At 38.4% G+C, this 18,707-nt stretch overlaps 1 protein-coding gene across 1 annotated transcript; it reads right to left on the reverse strand.

The window, feature by feature from the left end:
• Positions 1 to 312: 312 nt before the first annotated feature.
• On the reverse strand, positions 313 to 18,651 carry LOC115764666 (protein fem-1 homolog CG6966). The gene is made up of 5 exons (XM_030707854.1): positions 17,917 to 18,651; positions 2,460 to 2,820; positions 1,793 to 2,393; positions 891 to 1,731; positions 313 to 828 (listed from the first exon to the last, which is right to left on the reverse strand). Exons 1-5 carry the CDS (start codon positions 17,974 to 17,976, stop codon positions 643 to 645), a joined length of 2,049 nt encoding a protein of 682 aa, XP_030563714.1. The 5' UTR covers positions 17,977 to 18,651; the 3' UTR covers positions 313 to 642.
• Between the last annotated feature and the right edge of the window lie 56 nt (positions 18,652 to 18,707).

Raw genomic sequence — 18,707 nt, forward strand, 5'->3', positions numbered from 1 at the left:
GCATTGGCTGGGTCGCGGCAGCTATGAGGACTTGGCTGCAGCCCAAAGGAGGCGTGCATATGTATATGTTTTAGCTGCCCGACTGCGCCACGTGGCGTATACATAATATTATTATTATTATTATCATAATTCATACATACAAAAGAAAAAAATTAGATTAGCAAGAACACAATTAAAACACATTTTGCAAGCAAAATAATAAACAGCGAATTTCAGTTGTAGTTGGATGTCGTCATCGTCGTTGTCGTTGTTGTTGTTTTTTGTTTTGTTTTTCTTTGTTTCTTTTTTTTTTTGTTTTTCATTTTCGTTTTTTGTTGTTGTTGTTGTTGTTTAACTGACAAAACCGTCATCGTCATCATCATTATCATCAGCAGCATCATCTTAGTCAAACTTGTCGTCATTGTATTCAATCCTGATCCTGGCGCCAGGATTGGGCACTTCGCTTGCAAACATCACAAATCAGTTCCTAGTCATTAGTAACGCTCTCCGATCAGCTCTCTATATTTATAATAGTAATAGTAGTAGGTATAGTAGTTGTAGGTATATTATGTCTATCCACGTGGCATGGCTTCGATGGCGGGTGGGCGGGCGGTCTCTGTGTGTGTGTGTGTGTCCGAGTGTGGATGTGCCCACAAGCGTCGCCTAGTGCAGCTCAATGAACTGGTAGAGCGCCGGCGGCACAGTCTTCTGATACTTGATGCCATGCTGCTTGATGGTGCGCGCCGCCAGACACGCAAGCGTTGTGTACTTCATCGTGTCGATGATCTTGTGCAGAGGTGTCGGCGCCAGCAGCGACTCGAAGGTCTCGCCCGCATCGTTTTTGGTGTCCTGCAAACCGTCGTCATCTGATTAGTTATCAAAATAGCTGAGGTATATATTGTGGCACTCACCAGATGTGCGCCACCCTCGAGCAGCGTGTGAGCCAGCGGCTCGACATAGAGCTGCAGCGTGGCGGCCAGATGAAGCGGCGTATTGCCCGCATCGTCCACGGCATTCGGATCGGCGCCCACTTCCAGCAGCGCCTTGGCCAGCGATGCCGATGGGAACTGGCACGAGGGATAGCGACCGACCAGGGTGCCCTCGCGATAGCAGGCATAGTGCAGGGCTGTGCGACCGCAGCGCACGTGCACCTTGAGACGATTGAGGCGATACAGGGCGTTCATGATCTGATGCCGCATTTCCGGACAGAAGCTGTCCGCCTCGAGCAGCGAGCTGAGCAGGCAACCGATGTGCAGGGCACTGACCAGAGTGCGGCTAAGTGCATTGGGATCATGATTGCAGTCGTGCTGATGCGCCGACAGCAACGTGGTCGACGATGAGCCGGACGTTGAGCCGGACGTTGAGCCGGATGTTGAGCTTGTGGTTGAGTTTGATGATGAGCTGGAGGAAGATGATGTCGATGAGGACTGGTTCAGTTGTTTGCTGGCGGCGGGCAGCAGATGCTGATGTTGATTCTGCTCCAGCGTAAATGCCTGACCGCGCTCCACTTCCAGCACGGCCTTGTGAAAGATCGTGAGCATCCCATCCGCCTCAATGGGCGGCACAATGCGTCCGCGCGGCAGCAAACGCCCCGCCTCGACCAGCATAAAGCTGAAGAGCTCGGCAAACGAGAGCAACGAGGATTGCGTCATGGGGCTAAGCGGCTGCAAGATTTTCTGTTGCATAGTCAGGGCATAGGACCAGAGCTCGATGCACCGATCGAAGCGGCCAGCGTCTGCATAGTGGGCGCCCCTGCAAAGGATAATTATATTCAAAAACGATTTCTTTCGGTTTCTTATTCGCCTGCGCCTACCTGAAACGAATGTAGTAGCTGGTGTCTGGATGCGTCGGTCCTAGAATGCGCTGTCGTATGACCAGCGCCTGCATGCGCATCTCATCCGGATCGAGTACCAGCTCCTCGAGCTCTTCGATGGTGGTGACTTCGGTGACCAGCTCGTAGGCTGGCACCGGTTCCTGCACCTTTTTGTGCAATTGCGGCTCCTGTGCACGCTCCTCGAGAGCGCGTCGCCACAGCGTCAGCGCAACGGCCATGTCACGCTTCTTGTCCACATATGTTGCGCCGAGCAACTCCAGTGCATCGATGCGCGCCACCCGACTCACACACGGCAACGTTATCAGGTGCTCCACAATGGGCATGTGTCCGGTGACGCTGGCAGCCAACAGTGGCGTCATGCCATAATAGTCCACGTCCATGGTGGCGCCGTGTTTCAGCAGCAGCTGCAGGATTTGCAGTGAGCCCGACTCCGCGCAATCGTGCAGCGCCGTGTTGCCCTTGATGCTGCAGCGATTCACGTCCGCATTCAGCGACAGCAGATACTGGGCAATGCGATAGTGGCCCTTGTAGCAGGCTATCATTAGGCAGGTGTGGCCATGCCGATTGGCCACCTCGAAGTCTGCAAGAGACAAACACACAACGATTACAAACGCCCCATTTATGGCTAGGATTAACGGCAACAAACCTGCTCCGTGATGCACCAAATATTTGACGATCTCGTAGTGGCCATCGAAGCAGGCGGCGCGCAACGGTGTCGAGTTCGTTCGCGTCGTGCTGTTCACATTCGCAAAACGGCGCACCAGCATCTTGACAATGCCCAAATGGCCGGCGGCGGCGGCACACCAGAGAGGCGGCGCATCCTCGATGGGCTCGCCATCGAAGCTAACGGAGCCAACCTGTTCCACATTGGCGCGACACTTTGTCAATAAATATTCTACAATGTCGTAGTGTCCGTTCCGACAGGAGATGACCAAAGGTGTGGCTCCGTTCACTTTAGCCGATATCAATGCCGCAATTTCTGACGTCGTTTTCTTGTACAGCACGTTCTGAAATTGACCAAAATACAATAAAATACAATTAGTATATCAATTCTTATTAGTAACTAGGATACGAATTATATGAATATATTAAAGCAAACTTTATCTGAATGCTCAAGCGTACTAGATTAGAATATGCCTAGCTTTGGCGCATAAAAGACATAATGTCACATTCTCTAATACATTATTCTTTATTTTCATTAATTAGTATTATTATTTGTATTTTCTTATAATATTTATTAAATAATTGAACCAAATATAGAAATTTTAATTTAATAACATAATTATTAATAGATTAACTTAAAACACAACAAAAAAAAATAAACAATTTGAACTGCGTTCATCATAAACAAAGTCAAACAGTTGGCAAAAAGTGAGAAGAAAGTCAATACAAAATATGTATACACAACATGCTGCAGCAACATGTACGGCAAATGATTTTAACAGAATGTTGCAGCAACATGTTGCGCAACATCATTTGTAACTAAGGCCCGTTGGCTTCGAATTTACATGGGAAATCAAATATTGCGCTTATCAGTAGATTTCTTATCAAGCTCACATGAGAATTACATATAAATGTACATACATATATATATATATATATATATATATATATAGGTATTTCCGAGAATGTTATTATTCATATACGCAGCCAATAACATTTGCAATTAGGAACGATATTCGATTTGATAAACATTTATTATGCGCATAAAAAACTTATTTATCTGTTTAACAACTGGCGAAAAGTGCGACAAAAAACGCAAAGTGCTAATTAAAATTTGTAAATTTGTGAGCTATTTATTATTTATATATATATATATACTCCATGATACACTGGCAGATTGAAGGAATGAGAGTCAAAAGAATCGGTTGGATCTCTTTATAATGCTGCATCTGTTTATACCCTCAACCCATTGAATATGTTTATAAAGGGTATAACGTTTTTGTGCATGTGTATGTAACAGGCAGAGGGCGGCATCTGCGAGCCCCTAATGTATATATATATTCTTGATCAGCAACAAAAGCCGAGTTGATCTCAGAACCTGCAAGAGCTAGAGACTTGATATTTGGAACGTAGGTCCTCCCAGTGCAAGCCAGCTGCCGATAACCGATAATTTGCCCCACTTCCCAGATAAATCGATAAATAACGTGAAAAAATTCTATTTTTTGAGCAAATCTTAGGCTAGAGTCTACAAATTTGGCGAGTAGCTTCTGGAATAGATATATATAGATATACAGATCAAGCATATTTAATCTTTTGCAGGGTATCCGCTAGTCGGACATACCCAACTAGAGCAATGTTACTTATCACATGTCAAAGTCAATATGCCATATCGGATCACTATATCATGTAGCTGTTATAATCACAAACGATTGTCTATTCAAATTACTTATTTACGCGCAGCACACCAATTATCATTTGTATACCCTTCTAGGGGGTATTATTGCTTTCTTATGAGGCTTCGAAGGAGACACCTCCGACCGCATAAAGTATATATCTATATATTCTTGATCAGCATCAACAGCCGAGTCGATATATGTTTCTATGCGATCTAGTCTCTTCTGTTCCTCTTCTCTTCCAACATTTGATATCGGATATTTATGTTCATATTAATATTTGTGTTCATATCATATAATCCGAAAATCAAAAAACTTTTCAAACCATAAATTGATTTTAATTAAAATATACCTATTCCTTTCTTTTGTTCGAAATTCTAGAACTTCCAAATAAATTAAATGAAAATAGCAGCAAGTGTATTCGGACTTCGGCTATACAATGATATCAGTTTCTTCTGTTTGATTTGCATTTTATTTTATTTGCGCATGCCAATTCGAAATCGCATTTCATTGATGTCCAACGTGTTTTGTTTTCACTGTATGTTAATTATGTTATTAGCTGCGACCGAAGCACCTGAGGGCCGGGCTGCGCAGGTGAAACAATGTCCAGTGGGCAGTCTATATAGAAGGGCAGGCAGTCTATGTACTTTGTAATATGTGTAATATGCGTGTTGCCTTCAACTCCAGCCTAAGCGCCTCGAATATGCACTCACAATTGCCACCTGGTCTGCGATTGCACCTGGCTTAATGCAAGGTAGTTGGGCTCTTAAGAACATTGTCGATTTGCTATAAATCTAATCTGAAAGAAATTTGGTTAGCAATACGCAAGCACACATATAAACACGTTGGGAAAAAGGGTTATTGAAGCAAAAACTTGACAGACAGGTTTCTCAGCCCATCTCAAATAACTCAAACTTATCTCTCCGATATACATTGAACGCTTCCCACTTCCAATTGAAGCTGGAGTTCCCCTAAACAATAGTTTATATAAAATATGCACAACAGTCTTTAGACATTTTCAACTAAATTGAATTTTATATTGTCAAGAGTTCAATGAAGAATCAAGAACTTTTTAAATATTTCTCTGATAATTATTGAGGAAACCCAACAAAAGTCCAAAGTTCAAGAGCGACAAATTTAATATATTTATATTATTAAATATTCTTATCAACAGCTTAAATGTGTGCGATAAAAAGACAGAAGTATATATTGATCGATTTGTCTGATTAAATTGCTAACGAATCTATGTAAAAGATAGCCAGAACATAAGACAAGTTCTGGCGTTTAACAACACTGCTCTCATGTGGGTCATGTTTTAATAGCACATCTCTCTATATTATATCTTGCGCTTTTCTTTAATTATTCCCAAAGGAACATTCCCAAAGAACATCTCTTTATTTAAAGTCTGGCTATAATTTGTTTACCAACAATAATTGTGTTTACCAATACTGGTTTGTACTGGTTTGAATTTTAAGTGCTGTAAAGTGCTGCAAAGTGCTGCAAAGTGTTGCAAAGCTTTTTAAGCTTGCGAAAGAATTGCTTTTAGTTGCATATCATATCATATCCTATTTATATATTTAGTCGTATCGCAAGAGGATAATGTGCATGTCTAGAGTTAAAATATACTCATCATTCATAACCCTTGAAACATTCTATATAGATGTTGTAATGTGCCAACTCAAGTCGATTCTCAGCAAAGCTCTTTAAAATGTATATTTATAATGATTAGGCTTAAGCCTATTGCAAATAATACAAATATTTATAAAATATTAGCTCATGCTAAAGTTTAAAGCAGAACAATGAGTTCTGATTTATCGATTTGACAAATACATACATACATATATATTTTGCGACGGGGACAGGTGTCGATTAGCAGTTGCTAATCAAATATTGTTTTCGCTTCTTCTTTTTCTTTTGCTATATCATTTTTGATTTGTTAACATTATCAATATCAATAAAATAACATACAAAAGGGTTCCAGTTTGATACAACTTTTTCTTTTCATTGCCTAGACGAACTTTTTTAGAAATTGTGATGCAAATCGGGATAAATCTATCCACAAGCATGCTCTTCTATTTTGCCTCTCCTCGTGCTTTAGATAGAATAGATTGCTAATTTCCTGCATTGAAAAGGCCCGCACTCGTAAAGCCCTTGGGCGATAGGAAACAAAATGATTAGAGAAAACCTTGGGCCAAAGACAAGAGAACTTTTCGACTTATCAGTCTCAATTAGAGCAAACCCCAAAACAACGACATCGCTGTCCGTTTCTTAAAACCAGAAATAAATACAAAAAAAAAATAAGCAGTAAAACAAGCAAGCCGAAGAGTAAATACCCTTGCAGGCATAGTTGCATTGTGTTTTTATAAAAGGAAAGAAATCTTCATTTCCGATCGATGATATAATAATCACAAGTATATGCTCTAATAATAGGCATATAATGCTCTGATATAGCAGATAAGAATTGTTGATAAGATTCTGTTTATCAGACAAGAATCGATTGTCTGTGATACAAACAGACAGTCGGGCCTGGCTATAACGACTCTGCTGTTGGTCCACTTCCACGCGTTACATATTTCGTGACAAAATAGTAATATACTCTGCAAGAGTATAGAAACGCAGAGAACTAATAAATATAAAAACAAAAACAACGCGCACACACACACACACACACACACACACACACACACAAAAAGCCGCTGGGGGAGCACTCAATCAGAAGACCTTGTGAATGCCGTGCGGCATTTTATTTATTTATTTATGCTTTTCCTTTTTGTTCGTTTTCGTTTTGTTGTCATTGGCTTGGCATTATACGCTCTCTCGCTCTGCCTCTCCCACTCCCCCCCCCCCTCCCCTCTCTCGCTCTCACTCTGTCGCTCACTCTCGCTTCGGGCTCCAACTGAGAGCAACTTATTTTTGTGCTCTTCTAGCACGCGTATAAGTATGTTAACGCTTCCTGATCTCTCTGTCGACGCAGACAGAGCAACAGTTCTTTCTTTCTTCGTGCTTATTCTGCGTCACAAAATGGCCACAACGACCCCCCCTGCCCGGGCGTGTCAACCCCTTTGTCTACGCATTTAACAGCTCGTGCGCGTGACAAGCACATTTTGGCAACATTTAGCAGCGCATTTCTCAAAGATAGAAATTGTTGAAAATTTTTCAAAATAATACAATAAAAACAATAATAAGATAAATATAAGTTTAAATACATGTCTATATGCTGAATATAACAATTTACGCCTTAATATTTCAATCATATCGGGAGCACAGCCTTGCCTTGTGGTGCATCATTAAATGTTTATGGCATTGCCATGGCCAAAGAGAATCCCAATCCCAAATGTCCAACGACTTGGACTTGAGAGCAACGTCTTGGGCTACTGAACTTTTCGCTTTCATCAGCAGCCTCAAACAAACAAAAAAACAAACAAACAAACGGCAGCTGTTTGCTTTTCCGCATTTATAACATGCGTATATCTATGCATGTGTGCATGTGTGCATGTGTGTATGCATGCATGTACGTACATATGAGAAGCAGGTTCCCGGCTGCATATTCAATTGAGATTAAGTTCGCTTCACGCCAACCGATATCTGATGAGTCATGCAACAACAGTTAACTACAACAAACAGAATGACGCCAAGCACAGCGATTGCCCCAAAGTCTCGCTTAACCTTGCCCGGAATCCGGACAGACCGCAACAGTTCACGGGTGCCGCCCCAGACATACATATGTACATATGTATGATGTACATGTATGTCTGTAGGCAATTTAGACAATGGGCGGGTTGTGCGACACACAAACGTAGTACAAAGGCCGTCACAATTGTACCGTTAGCTGTAGAGCACAGGTAGCACACAGGTGGCATGCGTTATGCGGTAATTGATATGAACCCACGCATCGAGCCACATTTGGCCCAGCGGCCAGTTGTAACATAATTCAGTGAAAAGTATAGATAATTGTGGAAAACCCGACATGTGCACAAATGTCAAAAGGTAATTAACATTAAAAGTTCTGTTAATAGAACAAGTATAAAAAGGTGCATAATCAATGTGTATTTTCATTGGAAAAGCTTCTCTTCCAAAGGTAAGAAAAGGCTCTTGTGCATTTAGTCGGGAATAAGACTATGGAATCATTGTTTGATTTACATTCATTTTACATTCAAATAACGGTGCATACAGAGTTGCATTTTGGCAAAGAATGGTGTGACCGTATCGAACATAGTATTAAAATACCAACTTCGTATTAAAAACTGCCTTTAAAATTAAGGGTTGTTGTTAAAAAATAAAAAATAGTAAATATGAGTCGGTAAATTGGATAAATCCGACAATTGCCAAAACTTTGGTCTTTGACTTTATGTATTTATATCTTATAGCTCAAATAGGTAATATCTATCACATGGATAGTGTATGTAATCAATCAAGATGTACATAAGTTAAAAGGCGAAACAAAAAAATTAGCTAAAAATTTAGCATAATATCAGTCAATTGGTCCGCATTTATCTACGCAACATTCCAGAAATTTTTGGGGAAGATTGCGTCCTACGACAAACATAAAAAATCTATTTTCTCTCTCTTCATGCTCACTAGTTTTAGCTTAGCTTAATTGTGCTTAACCCAACAGGAGACATATAATTAAAAATAGACTTTTTAAACTACAAGATCTCTTGACTCAGCATATATATATACATATGTCTAGACATCTATTAAGTTTTGCATAGATTATACTGTCATCGGGTTGATTGAAAATTGATGAACAATTGAAAGACAATGTTGTGGAACTGGAATTGGAATATTACAAGCATCGTGCAACTGTCAAATGTATTTTTATATTATTGCTCAATACTTAAATGCAAAATACTTAAATATATTCTCTATTATATTATGTATGCTAATTAAATTAAATATCTGATTGTTTCGTATAAAATATGTGCATTTATAAATAATTATATAATATTGAACTTCTAGACTTGTTTGAAATAAATGTTTTCTACTATAGACTAAAAAATGCTGGTAAATTAAGAAATAAATCCATGAAAGACACATTTAATGTAATTAACATTTAATGTTATCAACATAATATTTAATGTTATTAACATAATATTTAATGTTATAACATTTCATTTAATGTTATTGTATTTGCATGCTACTCTCGAAATTGATGAAAATGGAAAATCGCTATTTTTGATTTTCCTATCCCCCAATCTAGTTTTAGTTTCATTGAGTAAAAATCAACTGTATAAGATTAAACTTGTTGTAACTAATGTGACTTGGCCCCACTTAATATATGTACTTTATTTACATAAAATAAGTCACAGCAATTCCTCAAATAAATACGTTTTCTTAATGTGTATCTAAAGAAGAAGAAGTCGAACTTTAGAGACTTTTAATCAGCGTGTTTTGTTAGTCAACTCTTCAAAATTTCCCAGATCCAAACATTTGAATGACTCAAGCAAAAAGGGGAACACACAATAATTGCGCCTGCTCTCAGAATTTGTTTTGGTTTTTGCTTGTTTCAACGAAAAACAGATTTGAAATTTCACTTCCCGAAATTAAACGCATGCATATATACATATACATGTGCTTGTGTGTGTGTGTGTGTGTGTGTGTGTGTATTTAATTTGTATTTAATTTGTATTTACTGCTGTTGCTTTTGTGTTGCGCAAATTGCTCGCCGCGTGAAAACAGACAGCAATAATAAACGAAACGAAATACATGTGTACATGTGTACATGCATACATATATGCATGTCTGACATGTATGCATGTTCGCATGTATATGTACATTTTTGAAACAAGGTAAAAATTTAGCACACTTGACATTTGTTCTCCATCAAATGCGCATAAATCATGTGAAAGTGTGCGAGGGGGGGGGGGGGGGGGGGGGGGGGTATCCGGGCGTTTTACCTTGCAATTTACCGCTATGAAAATGTCGCGAAAATCTATTGCGAATCAGTTTGAAATCGCCAGCATTTAAAAGGCGTTTTCAAATATTGTTTCCGTGTAATAAACAATCAACAATAAACAACTTTCCATAATTGTTGCTGCTGTTGGTCGCATTGTTGTTGTATTTGTTGTTGTTGTTGCTGTTGCTTTGCGATCATTTTCTGTTTGCCGTGCACGCATAATTTATTATAATTTTGACATTGAACGAGTTCAATGTCGATATGCAGCAGTAGATATCAACCTCCCCGCGTGCTCGCGTCTCTCCATGTCTCACAGCTCTCGGCTGGCTCTTGGTCTCCGCTTTGGTGCGTTCAACCGACAATTTAAAGGTCCCCCCCCCCCTTCCCTGCCCCCACGCTCGTCGACAAGCCTGACATTCAAATCAGCCACGTCGCTCAATTATTTGGCTTATTTGTTAGCTAAACTGGCGCGACTGCACAGTCGCTTCAAGGGTGTAAGAAACTACAGAAAAGGCTGCGAGCTATCGTCTTGAGGTCAACGGTGCTTTTAACGGGTTCAACAAGAGAACGTCTCTGGTGCGATATATCTGCCCGCAGACAAGACAAATCAAATCATCTGACAATAAGTAATGCATATTTTTATGAGTATACATGCATGCGTGTGTATGTATGTGTGTAAGTATGCAGGAAAGTAGGTAGTTAAGTAGGTAGGTATATACGTATGTACTTATCTATTTATATGTGCATGTATATATGTATGTATTTATGTATGTATGTATGTATGTGTGCATGTATCTATAAGTTTATGCATACATGTGCATGTATCTGTGCATGTATGCATGTGTGTATGCATGTATTTATGATGTGTGTGTGCATGTACGCATGTGTGTGTGCATGTAGGAAAGTAGGTAGTTAAGTAGGTAGGTATATATGTATGTATGTATGTATGTATGCATGTATGCATGTATGTATGTATGTATGTATGTATGTGTGTATGTATGTATGTATATACGCATTTATGTGTGCATATATTTATGTATGCATTTATGAATGTTAAGGCAGTTAAGTATGTATGCATATATGTTTTTATGTATGTATGTATGTGTCTGCGTATTTATGTTGGGGTTCACACGTTGCAGGGTCGAGGTCAGGGTCGATTTTGATGCGCTTTGTTTTGATGCGCCGTGGAAAAATACTCTACGAAAAACAAGTATTTCCAAACATTATTTCCATACCAACAGAATGTAACGAAACTCTGTTACGCTGAAAATGTTAATAACATAAAACCTGTACTAGATCAAATTTAAATAAAAAGCGTGTATTATTAACACTTTAATTTTCATAAATATTTATTCTGCTCTATCAATTAAAATTAAATAAAAAGTTAAAAAAAAAAAATGATCAAGTTAATTAAAGAAAAATTAACATTGCCATAAAAACCTAACCTCATGTGGAATAAACACTTAAATGGGAGCCAGATTTCCTTGAACAAAACAAACTGTTTATATCACAAATTAAATATTTCCCAAAGACAATCTCGAACTTTCCCAGTTACTTTATTAATGTTTTAATTTCACTATTCACATATTTTTGATATCTATGCAAATTGAATGAATGTGTTATCTACTGACAACATGAGCTGCTTAGCTTATCAGCCCAAGTTGTATCTCAAATATAGTATTGAGCTATATTCAATTCGCCCAAGGAGAAACGTTTATAAAGCTAAAGCTGATGCATAAGCCTCAGGCCTGTTAGGGTCTGGTAAATATCAACAGAGATACTCACAGACAAACATCAACAGAGATACTGGATAGATATGTATGTATATAGGTACATACATATAGACGAGCAGATAGGCATTGAGCCCCATTCTGACGCCTAGCACAGGCGCTGATAATATTATAATGCTTTATGATGGGCGTATAATCAGCCAGAAGGCATTCACATTGTTGTGGGCATTGTTGCTTTAGTTAATCGTGCGACGAACTTCAAAGTCATGACGGCGTCGATCGCGGAATAAGCCAAACAAACAAACAAAGCTAAATTCAAACAGCAGATACATCTACGCATACACATACACATACAGATACAAATACGGAGATACAGATACGGATGGCTATACTTAAAGATAGTTACATGTAGTTGGAATAAATCGTAGCACGGTAGCACGCAATATTCCCTAGAGGCATTGGCATCGACGGAACGGCATCGTAAATACGTTACGAGGTGCGATAAAATGCACTGCGAGAAATACTATAGCATTTTACAAAGGCCACTCAGTGGCGCCCTGAACCTAACGTCCATATGTCACCTCAAACAGCGAACAGGTGTCAAGTAAATGAATTGCTTAAAGTGCTCAAAATGCATGTGTGTGCAAAAGATTTGTAACATTATCCAACTTTATCTTTAGCTTTATCTTTACTTATCCATTCTAGCGAGTGATCTTTATGCAAAGAGTATATAAAGTATATAGCTTATCACCAGGAATTTATAAAGAACTCGAAGAAACATATTGTAGAACAAGTTGAAAGATTGGAGACACTTTTAGGATTAGTTACAGCATGTAACTCGAGAAGTATAAGTATATAAGTATATATCGTAGACTTAGTTGTTAGATTAAAGAGACTTGGGAGATTAGTATAGATTAACTATGGCTTACTTATAAGGAACTGGAAGAGACTTTTATAACTCTTACTATAACATATATTGTAGACATAGTTGATAGATTGAAGAGAGTAGGTAGATAAGTTTTATAAGGAACACAACAAGAATATTGTAGACTTAGCTGATAGATTCGAGAGACTTGCAATAGAAGTAAGTGCAGTAAAGTATTTGCCTTTTGTGACGTATGTAAGTGCGCATTCAGACGGAAAGTCGATAAGATTTCGCAGCCGGAAAAACTGATTAACAAAATGTGGTATGCAAGGTCAGTATTGTGACACATGCTGTTCCCATTGCGCTAAAATCACCTGCTAAAAATAAATATGAGGTGCACGCTTCTATGTGCCTATTAAGGTCCATATTATATAAATTTGACAAAAATATAGGTACTTTCGATTATTGACAATCCTTTGAATATCTTGCACAGGGAAATGGAAATGTCGACTTATTTCTCACAGTGTGCGTCCTTCTCTCTTGCCTGCTTCACTAGTTAAGCGCTCTTCAAAACAAAGGGTATTACACTTCTATTTAAGAGGCAACGACGTTTAAATACCCTTTCGCTTAAGGTTTTACAAATTCTGAAAACTGTCTAAGCTTAATTAAAGCAAAAGCCAACAAATTTAGCTGGTAGATCACCGATGGGCCCCTCTAAAGATCAACCCACAAATATATTGCCTACGCCTTTTGAGGGCGTAGAAAATCTGAAAGATCAGTATCTCTTCATATGCAAATATATAGATGCATGTATTTGGCGACGAATGAGCTTTAAGCTGTTATTGGACTGTGAACCAAGATTGGCAATCACTTTTTGTTAAATAATAATATACATTATTTTATATATAATATATATAATTATATAATGATCTGTTCACATCAAATATTTTTCTAAAATGTTGTAATATTTCTATCAAACATTTGCTGAATTTATTAAATTTATTCTGTCTTACATATTAAGCATTATTAAACAAAAGTAAAAGAATAAAAAACAAATTAAGTGCTGCCTAGCTCTAGATTAGGGGTATTCCACTTTAAGTGTTTCGTTTATCGCCCATTCAGAGAATAAATTACTTGCATACAATTTGCAACTTTTTATCATATTTTAAAAATCGAAATAACTGTCAAAGCTTTAATTAGAGCATGACATATATAAGTCTTATCTTATTGCTGAGAATAACAGTTAGGGCCCCCCTCCCACCACCTTTATAGCCATTATCACCCACTTTGCTCTGCATAAGCATGACAAACGTGGCTGCAAAACTGTCATACCCGCTGCGGCGGCGAGTGCATGCTGATAATGCTAAAGATAAAGCCAATGAACGCTATCGCACGCACTCAGCTTTAACTGTCTGCAGACACAAGAGATGCATTGTTGTTGTTGTTGTTGCTGCTGCTGCTATTAATTGCTGTTAATGTACAATGGGTACATGGGGAGTAAATACATTGTACACATGCGAGTCGCTGCTCTCGTGTACTTTATGAGACGGCGACGCGACGGCAGCAGAATTGAAGTCAAAGCAAACCAGCCATAGAGCAAGAGCTCCGCTCTGACCTTATATTTACAGACACAGACACACACACACACACACACGCACAAGCATGCACAGAGAGAGGGGCACACACACACGCATGCACAAAGCACTGACAACTAATAATCAAGAAGCAGTTAAATGTTAAACAAGTGGAAAAAAAAGAAGTAGGTCCACACTGAATGATGCTGCAAATAAAGCTCAGCTGTGCTTGTCTCTTTTGCGCTCTCTCGCTCGCTCACTTCAAATTCGCTTTTTGAGGTTAACATAGCAACAACAGCAACAAGCAATTTGCGCTGCAAATGTACAGCACAAAACAAAACTAAAGAAACCGAAAAGGCAAAGAATCAGCCTCAACCTCAAAAACAGCTGTTGACCGAACTACAAAAAAAAAACATACATATAATACGAACATATGTGCACATATGTATGTACATATATATGTAAAAATCTACTTAATTTGAATGCTGTGCATTTGCAAATCTTAAATTGGAAAAAAAACTAACCAAAGTTGAATCATGTTTTTGGCATGCAAATTGATGGTTCGAACTTGGATGGCTCTTGAAAAATATATCCAATATCCCGATAGTTATCAGAACTGATGAATTAGCTAAATGTTACTAAGGCTCATTAAGTTCATTTAACTATTTTATTAAGCAACCTTGCAAAGAGTATTAAAAGCATTCTCACTTTTCTTATGATATTTAAGCAGAGCTTAGATCATTTCAAATCCCGTTTTCTGCCTATTTTATTAGCAATGCATTTTCAATCATTAGTAATGTTTTATATTATGCAAATGTTGAAAATGTTTCATTTTAAGCGGTTCGTTCAACTTTTGAAATTCCTCATTTGATGCTGGTTTATAATTTAAATAAAGTTTTACTCTCATTTAAAAGTTCGCTTCCTGTTTTGCAAGTTCCTTTTATTTTGCCTTTTTTTATTTCGAGCCTACAATGTTTAAATTTCTATTTATATTCGTTTTAAGTTAATTTTATGAAATTATAATTGAATTATTTTTGTCAATCATTAATAAATGTTCATGTTCTTTATGACTTTTGAACTGGTTCCTTTTGAACAAAACCCAGTTTGACTAATCCGAAATCCAGTTCCAACACATTTCGTTTAAATGTTATTCTGGTTATTTTAATACATTTTATGATTTAGCTATATTTTATGATATGCTGATTTAAACATGTTTTGTGGAAATTTTGCAACACGTGATTTGTATTTTAGTTTTTAATTAAAGTTTCTGCTATTTCCTTGTCTTTGCTAGACAATTTGGGTTCTTTAGTCTTTTTCGAATTTTCCAAAAACATTTGATCTCATCGATTACAATTATTTAATTCAAATACATTTGTCAGATTTTAACTTTTTTACTTTTTAGTCGGTTTATTTCATGGCTAATTTTAACTGCTTTTTTTTAATAATTCCTTATGAAATTGTTGTAACTAAAACATTTCCTGTATTGTTTTATTTCTTGCCCATTACAAATCACTCGTTAAACCTTTAATATTTGCGTTCTTATTAAAAGTACTTCATTTTTGTTCGGCCTGACTCAAACTGACAAAGCTCATCAATAAAGCACAGCTCACACGTAGCGTACTTCACGAAATACGTATTCTTGTGACTTTAGCTCAAAGTGGCACTTGGACTTCGTGTGCGCATACATCAAGCATGCATACATATATCTATGCATACATGCATGCGTACATGCTTGCATGCATGTATGTGTGCACATATACTTACCACATAAGTACGATATTATGTGTTTTGGCTTTTATTTTTGGAATAAACATAAACAACCAGCAAGAACAACAACAACAACAAGAGCAACAACAACATTGCCAACGAACTAGAAAAAGTGTTCGCAGAGCGAGAAAAACCAGTTACATGTGCTAGAACAAGTTGCACACATTGGCGTTCGAGATCGGAGCTGGTTGACTCAATATGGAGCAGCAGTTGCTTTGGGGCTGCAAAAACACCTTGCAAAATATATATATATATAAAAGCACAAAATTCAGCCCAGGCACGCGGCTATTTTGGGACACACACACACGCACAACAATTAAATCGCTTCCTGACGTCTTCAGCCCCATAAATGACACATTTTCGGAGCCAGAGCCGAGCCCAAGTCAGGAAGTCTAAAAATGAACAAAACCGGTGCGAGTCGAGCCTTTCTGTTGCTCTCTGCGACGGTGATTGAACGCTCTCAAGGATAACTGACAGCACATGCAGATGCGAAAGTACACCATGCATACATACACACGCATATGTACACAGTGAGAGAGAGAGAGAGATCGACAAAGAGAGGGGTGGGGGCGGGGGGAGGCAGGCAATATCTGCCCCGTCGAGTTGACGCACTTGACAATGGCGGAAGCGTTTAACAAAACCGAACGCAACGTGATTTCAGCTGTTGAATTTTTGACTGTCATTAACATGTTAACACAAGCAGCCGAAAATCACACAACGTGGCCCAAATACGAATCAAAGTGATTAAACAAAAGATAATAATAATAATAATAAGCTAGCTAAAAACAGAAGAAAAAAGGAGAATGATATTTTGTAGTCGTGTGTCTTGTTTGTGTCTCCAACTGATAGCGATAAGATAACGCAAACGAAAACAGCGCAAGTGAATCAATGCAAAATGTAACGGAACACTAAAAAAAACACACACACACATGGACGAAAGCAACACATAGAAACATACAAAAAAGATTCCCTGAAATGTGCTTTACATTTCTGTGCATTTTATGACGTCAGTAAATTACTTTGATGCGCGCTTCCTAACAGTGACCTGTAGTGTGGGGAGCTGTTACTAACACTCTTATGTTAAATGACTGCAGCCAATGTAAAGAGTAATTATCAAAGCGTAAGACCTATTACATATAACAAAAGTTGTACTCATAACTTAAAATCTTAAGCAATTTATCGACCATGAACGAAATAATTATATCAATTATATTTAAAGTTGTGCCGAGAATAAATGCACTATATGGAAAAATTAAAAATCTGGAATAATGTAACTGTGCTACAGTTATCAAAAATATCGCTCAAGCTAACATAATTCTAACATTAGCATCGAGTTTATAGTTTGCAAAGATTTTCGTGTCAAAAATAGCAGAAATATAAATAAAAAGGGTATTACAAATAAAAAGCATAAAATTACAGACAAACAAGCACACACACACACACCTACACGTCGTTGCAGGGCAAATGAAGCCAAATGCAACAGCGCAATTTGCAGTGTTCCAATGTCAAGCCAAAGCAGTCAAAGCTTAAGAACTTTATTATGCAAAAAGCGTGCCACAGTCGCAGGGAGCTTGAAATGTACGCCCACAAACAAACAAACAAACAAACGCTATGTGTATATACATTCATGTGTGTGTGTGTGTGTGCACATTTGTATTTGTTATTGTTTTGGCGCTGTTGCCGAGCAAACCACTCTCTCTCTCTCTCTGCCTCTCTCTTTCTCATAGCTCGATTGCGCGCGTATGTGTGTGTGTGGTGTGTTTGTGTGTAGAATTTTATTGATTAGTCACAAGGCTGGCAGCACTGCAGCAGCAGCAGCAGCTGAGTTGTGCTGTGCTGTGATTTTTACTTGCAAGTCGCAGTCGCAGGCAGCCGCCCACGCATCAGCAGCAGGGGCAGAATTAGCAATTGCAGAGCAGGTAGGTAGGTACTCACCATCAATATGGGCAGGTTATTATCGCGTGCAGCATTGAATACGATGAATTTGTCATCCATTTTAGAAATGTGTTTGCTGGGCGACGCACTTTTGCATAAATAACAACTTTGAAAACCTCACTCAAAATTTTGTGCTCCTTTTGAATTGATATGTTTAGCAAATGAGCCAAAAATTATACAAATTATTTTATTTTTTAATAAATTTTCTGCCACTGCTTTCGTCGTTTTGGTTGCGAGATTGAGATTTTTCACTGCCTGCTGTGGATGTTGTTGTTATTGCTTATGTGAATTGCTAGTAATTTATTTTTATGTATGTATGTGTGTATGTATATTTTTCTCACACAAAGAACTTGCAACCGAAAATAAATATACAATTCTTTCAATAATTGCACAATTATCGTCAGTCCACGTTATTGTTGCGTTTTTATTGCTCTGCTTCCGTATTTTGTTGCATTTTTTTTCTTTTTGCGCTCTCTTCTTCTGTGGCAGCGGCAGCGACGGCGACGGCGGCGACGGCGGCGGCGGCGGCGGCGGCCAAAAGCAGGAAGACAAATTTCTTTGTACTATTTCTCTTTTGTTGTGTCGCTTCTTGTGCGCGGCGCATTGAATATCTGCTGCACTTAATTATATCGCGCCAATCTTCTGCCGTTACCACTCTGTGCCAGCTAGGTTTCTTGCGTTTTAAGATTCTTAAATATGATTTAATTAAAACACACAATCGTCAGCGGCACAGTCGCGCGACGTCACGCACGAACAAGAAAAATATCACTGAAAAAAACGCTGTTAAATTT

This window comes from Drosophila novamexicana, unplaced genomic scaffold (genome assembly GCF_003285875.2).
Source record: "Drosophila novamexicana strain 15010-1031.04,08,12 unplaced genomic scaffold, DnovRS2.1 tig00000870-arrow-arrow-pilon, whole genome shotgun sequence".
Lineage (NCBI taxonomy): Eukaryota > Metazoa > Arthropoda > Insecta > Diptera > Drosophilidae > Drosophila > Drosophila novamexicana.

What these genes read in the sequence shown, in the direction of transcription:
- LOC115764666 (XM_030707854.1), bottom strand. Translation starts at nt 17,976, where the DNA reads ATGGATGACAAATTCATCGTATTCAATGCTGCACGCGATAATAACCTG. An exon ending in ATAACCTGCCCATATTGATG is followed by an intron (nt 2,821 to 17,916) that starts GTGAGTACCTAC and finishes GGTCAATTTCAG; the next exon opens with AACGTGCTGTACAAGAAAAC. An exon ending in TTTGGTGCATCACGGAGCAG is followed by an intron (nt 2,394 to 2,459) that starts GTTTGTTGCCGT and finishes TGTCTCTTGCAG; the next exon opens with ACTTCGAGGTGGCCAATCGG.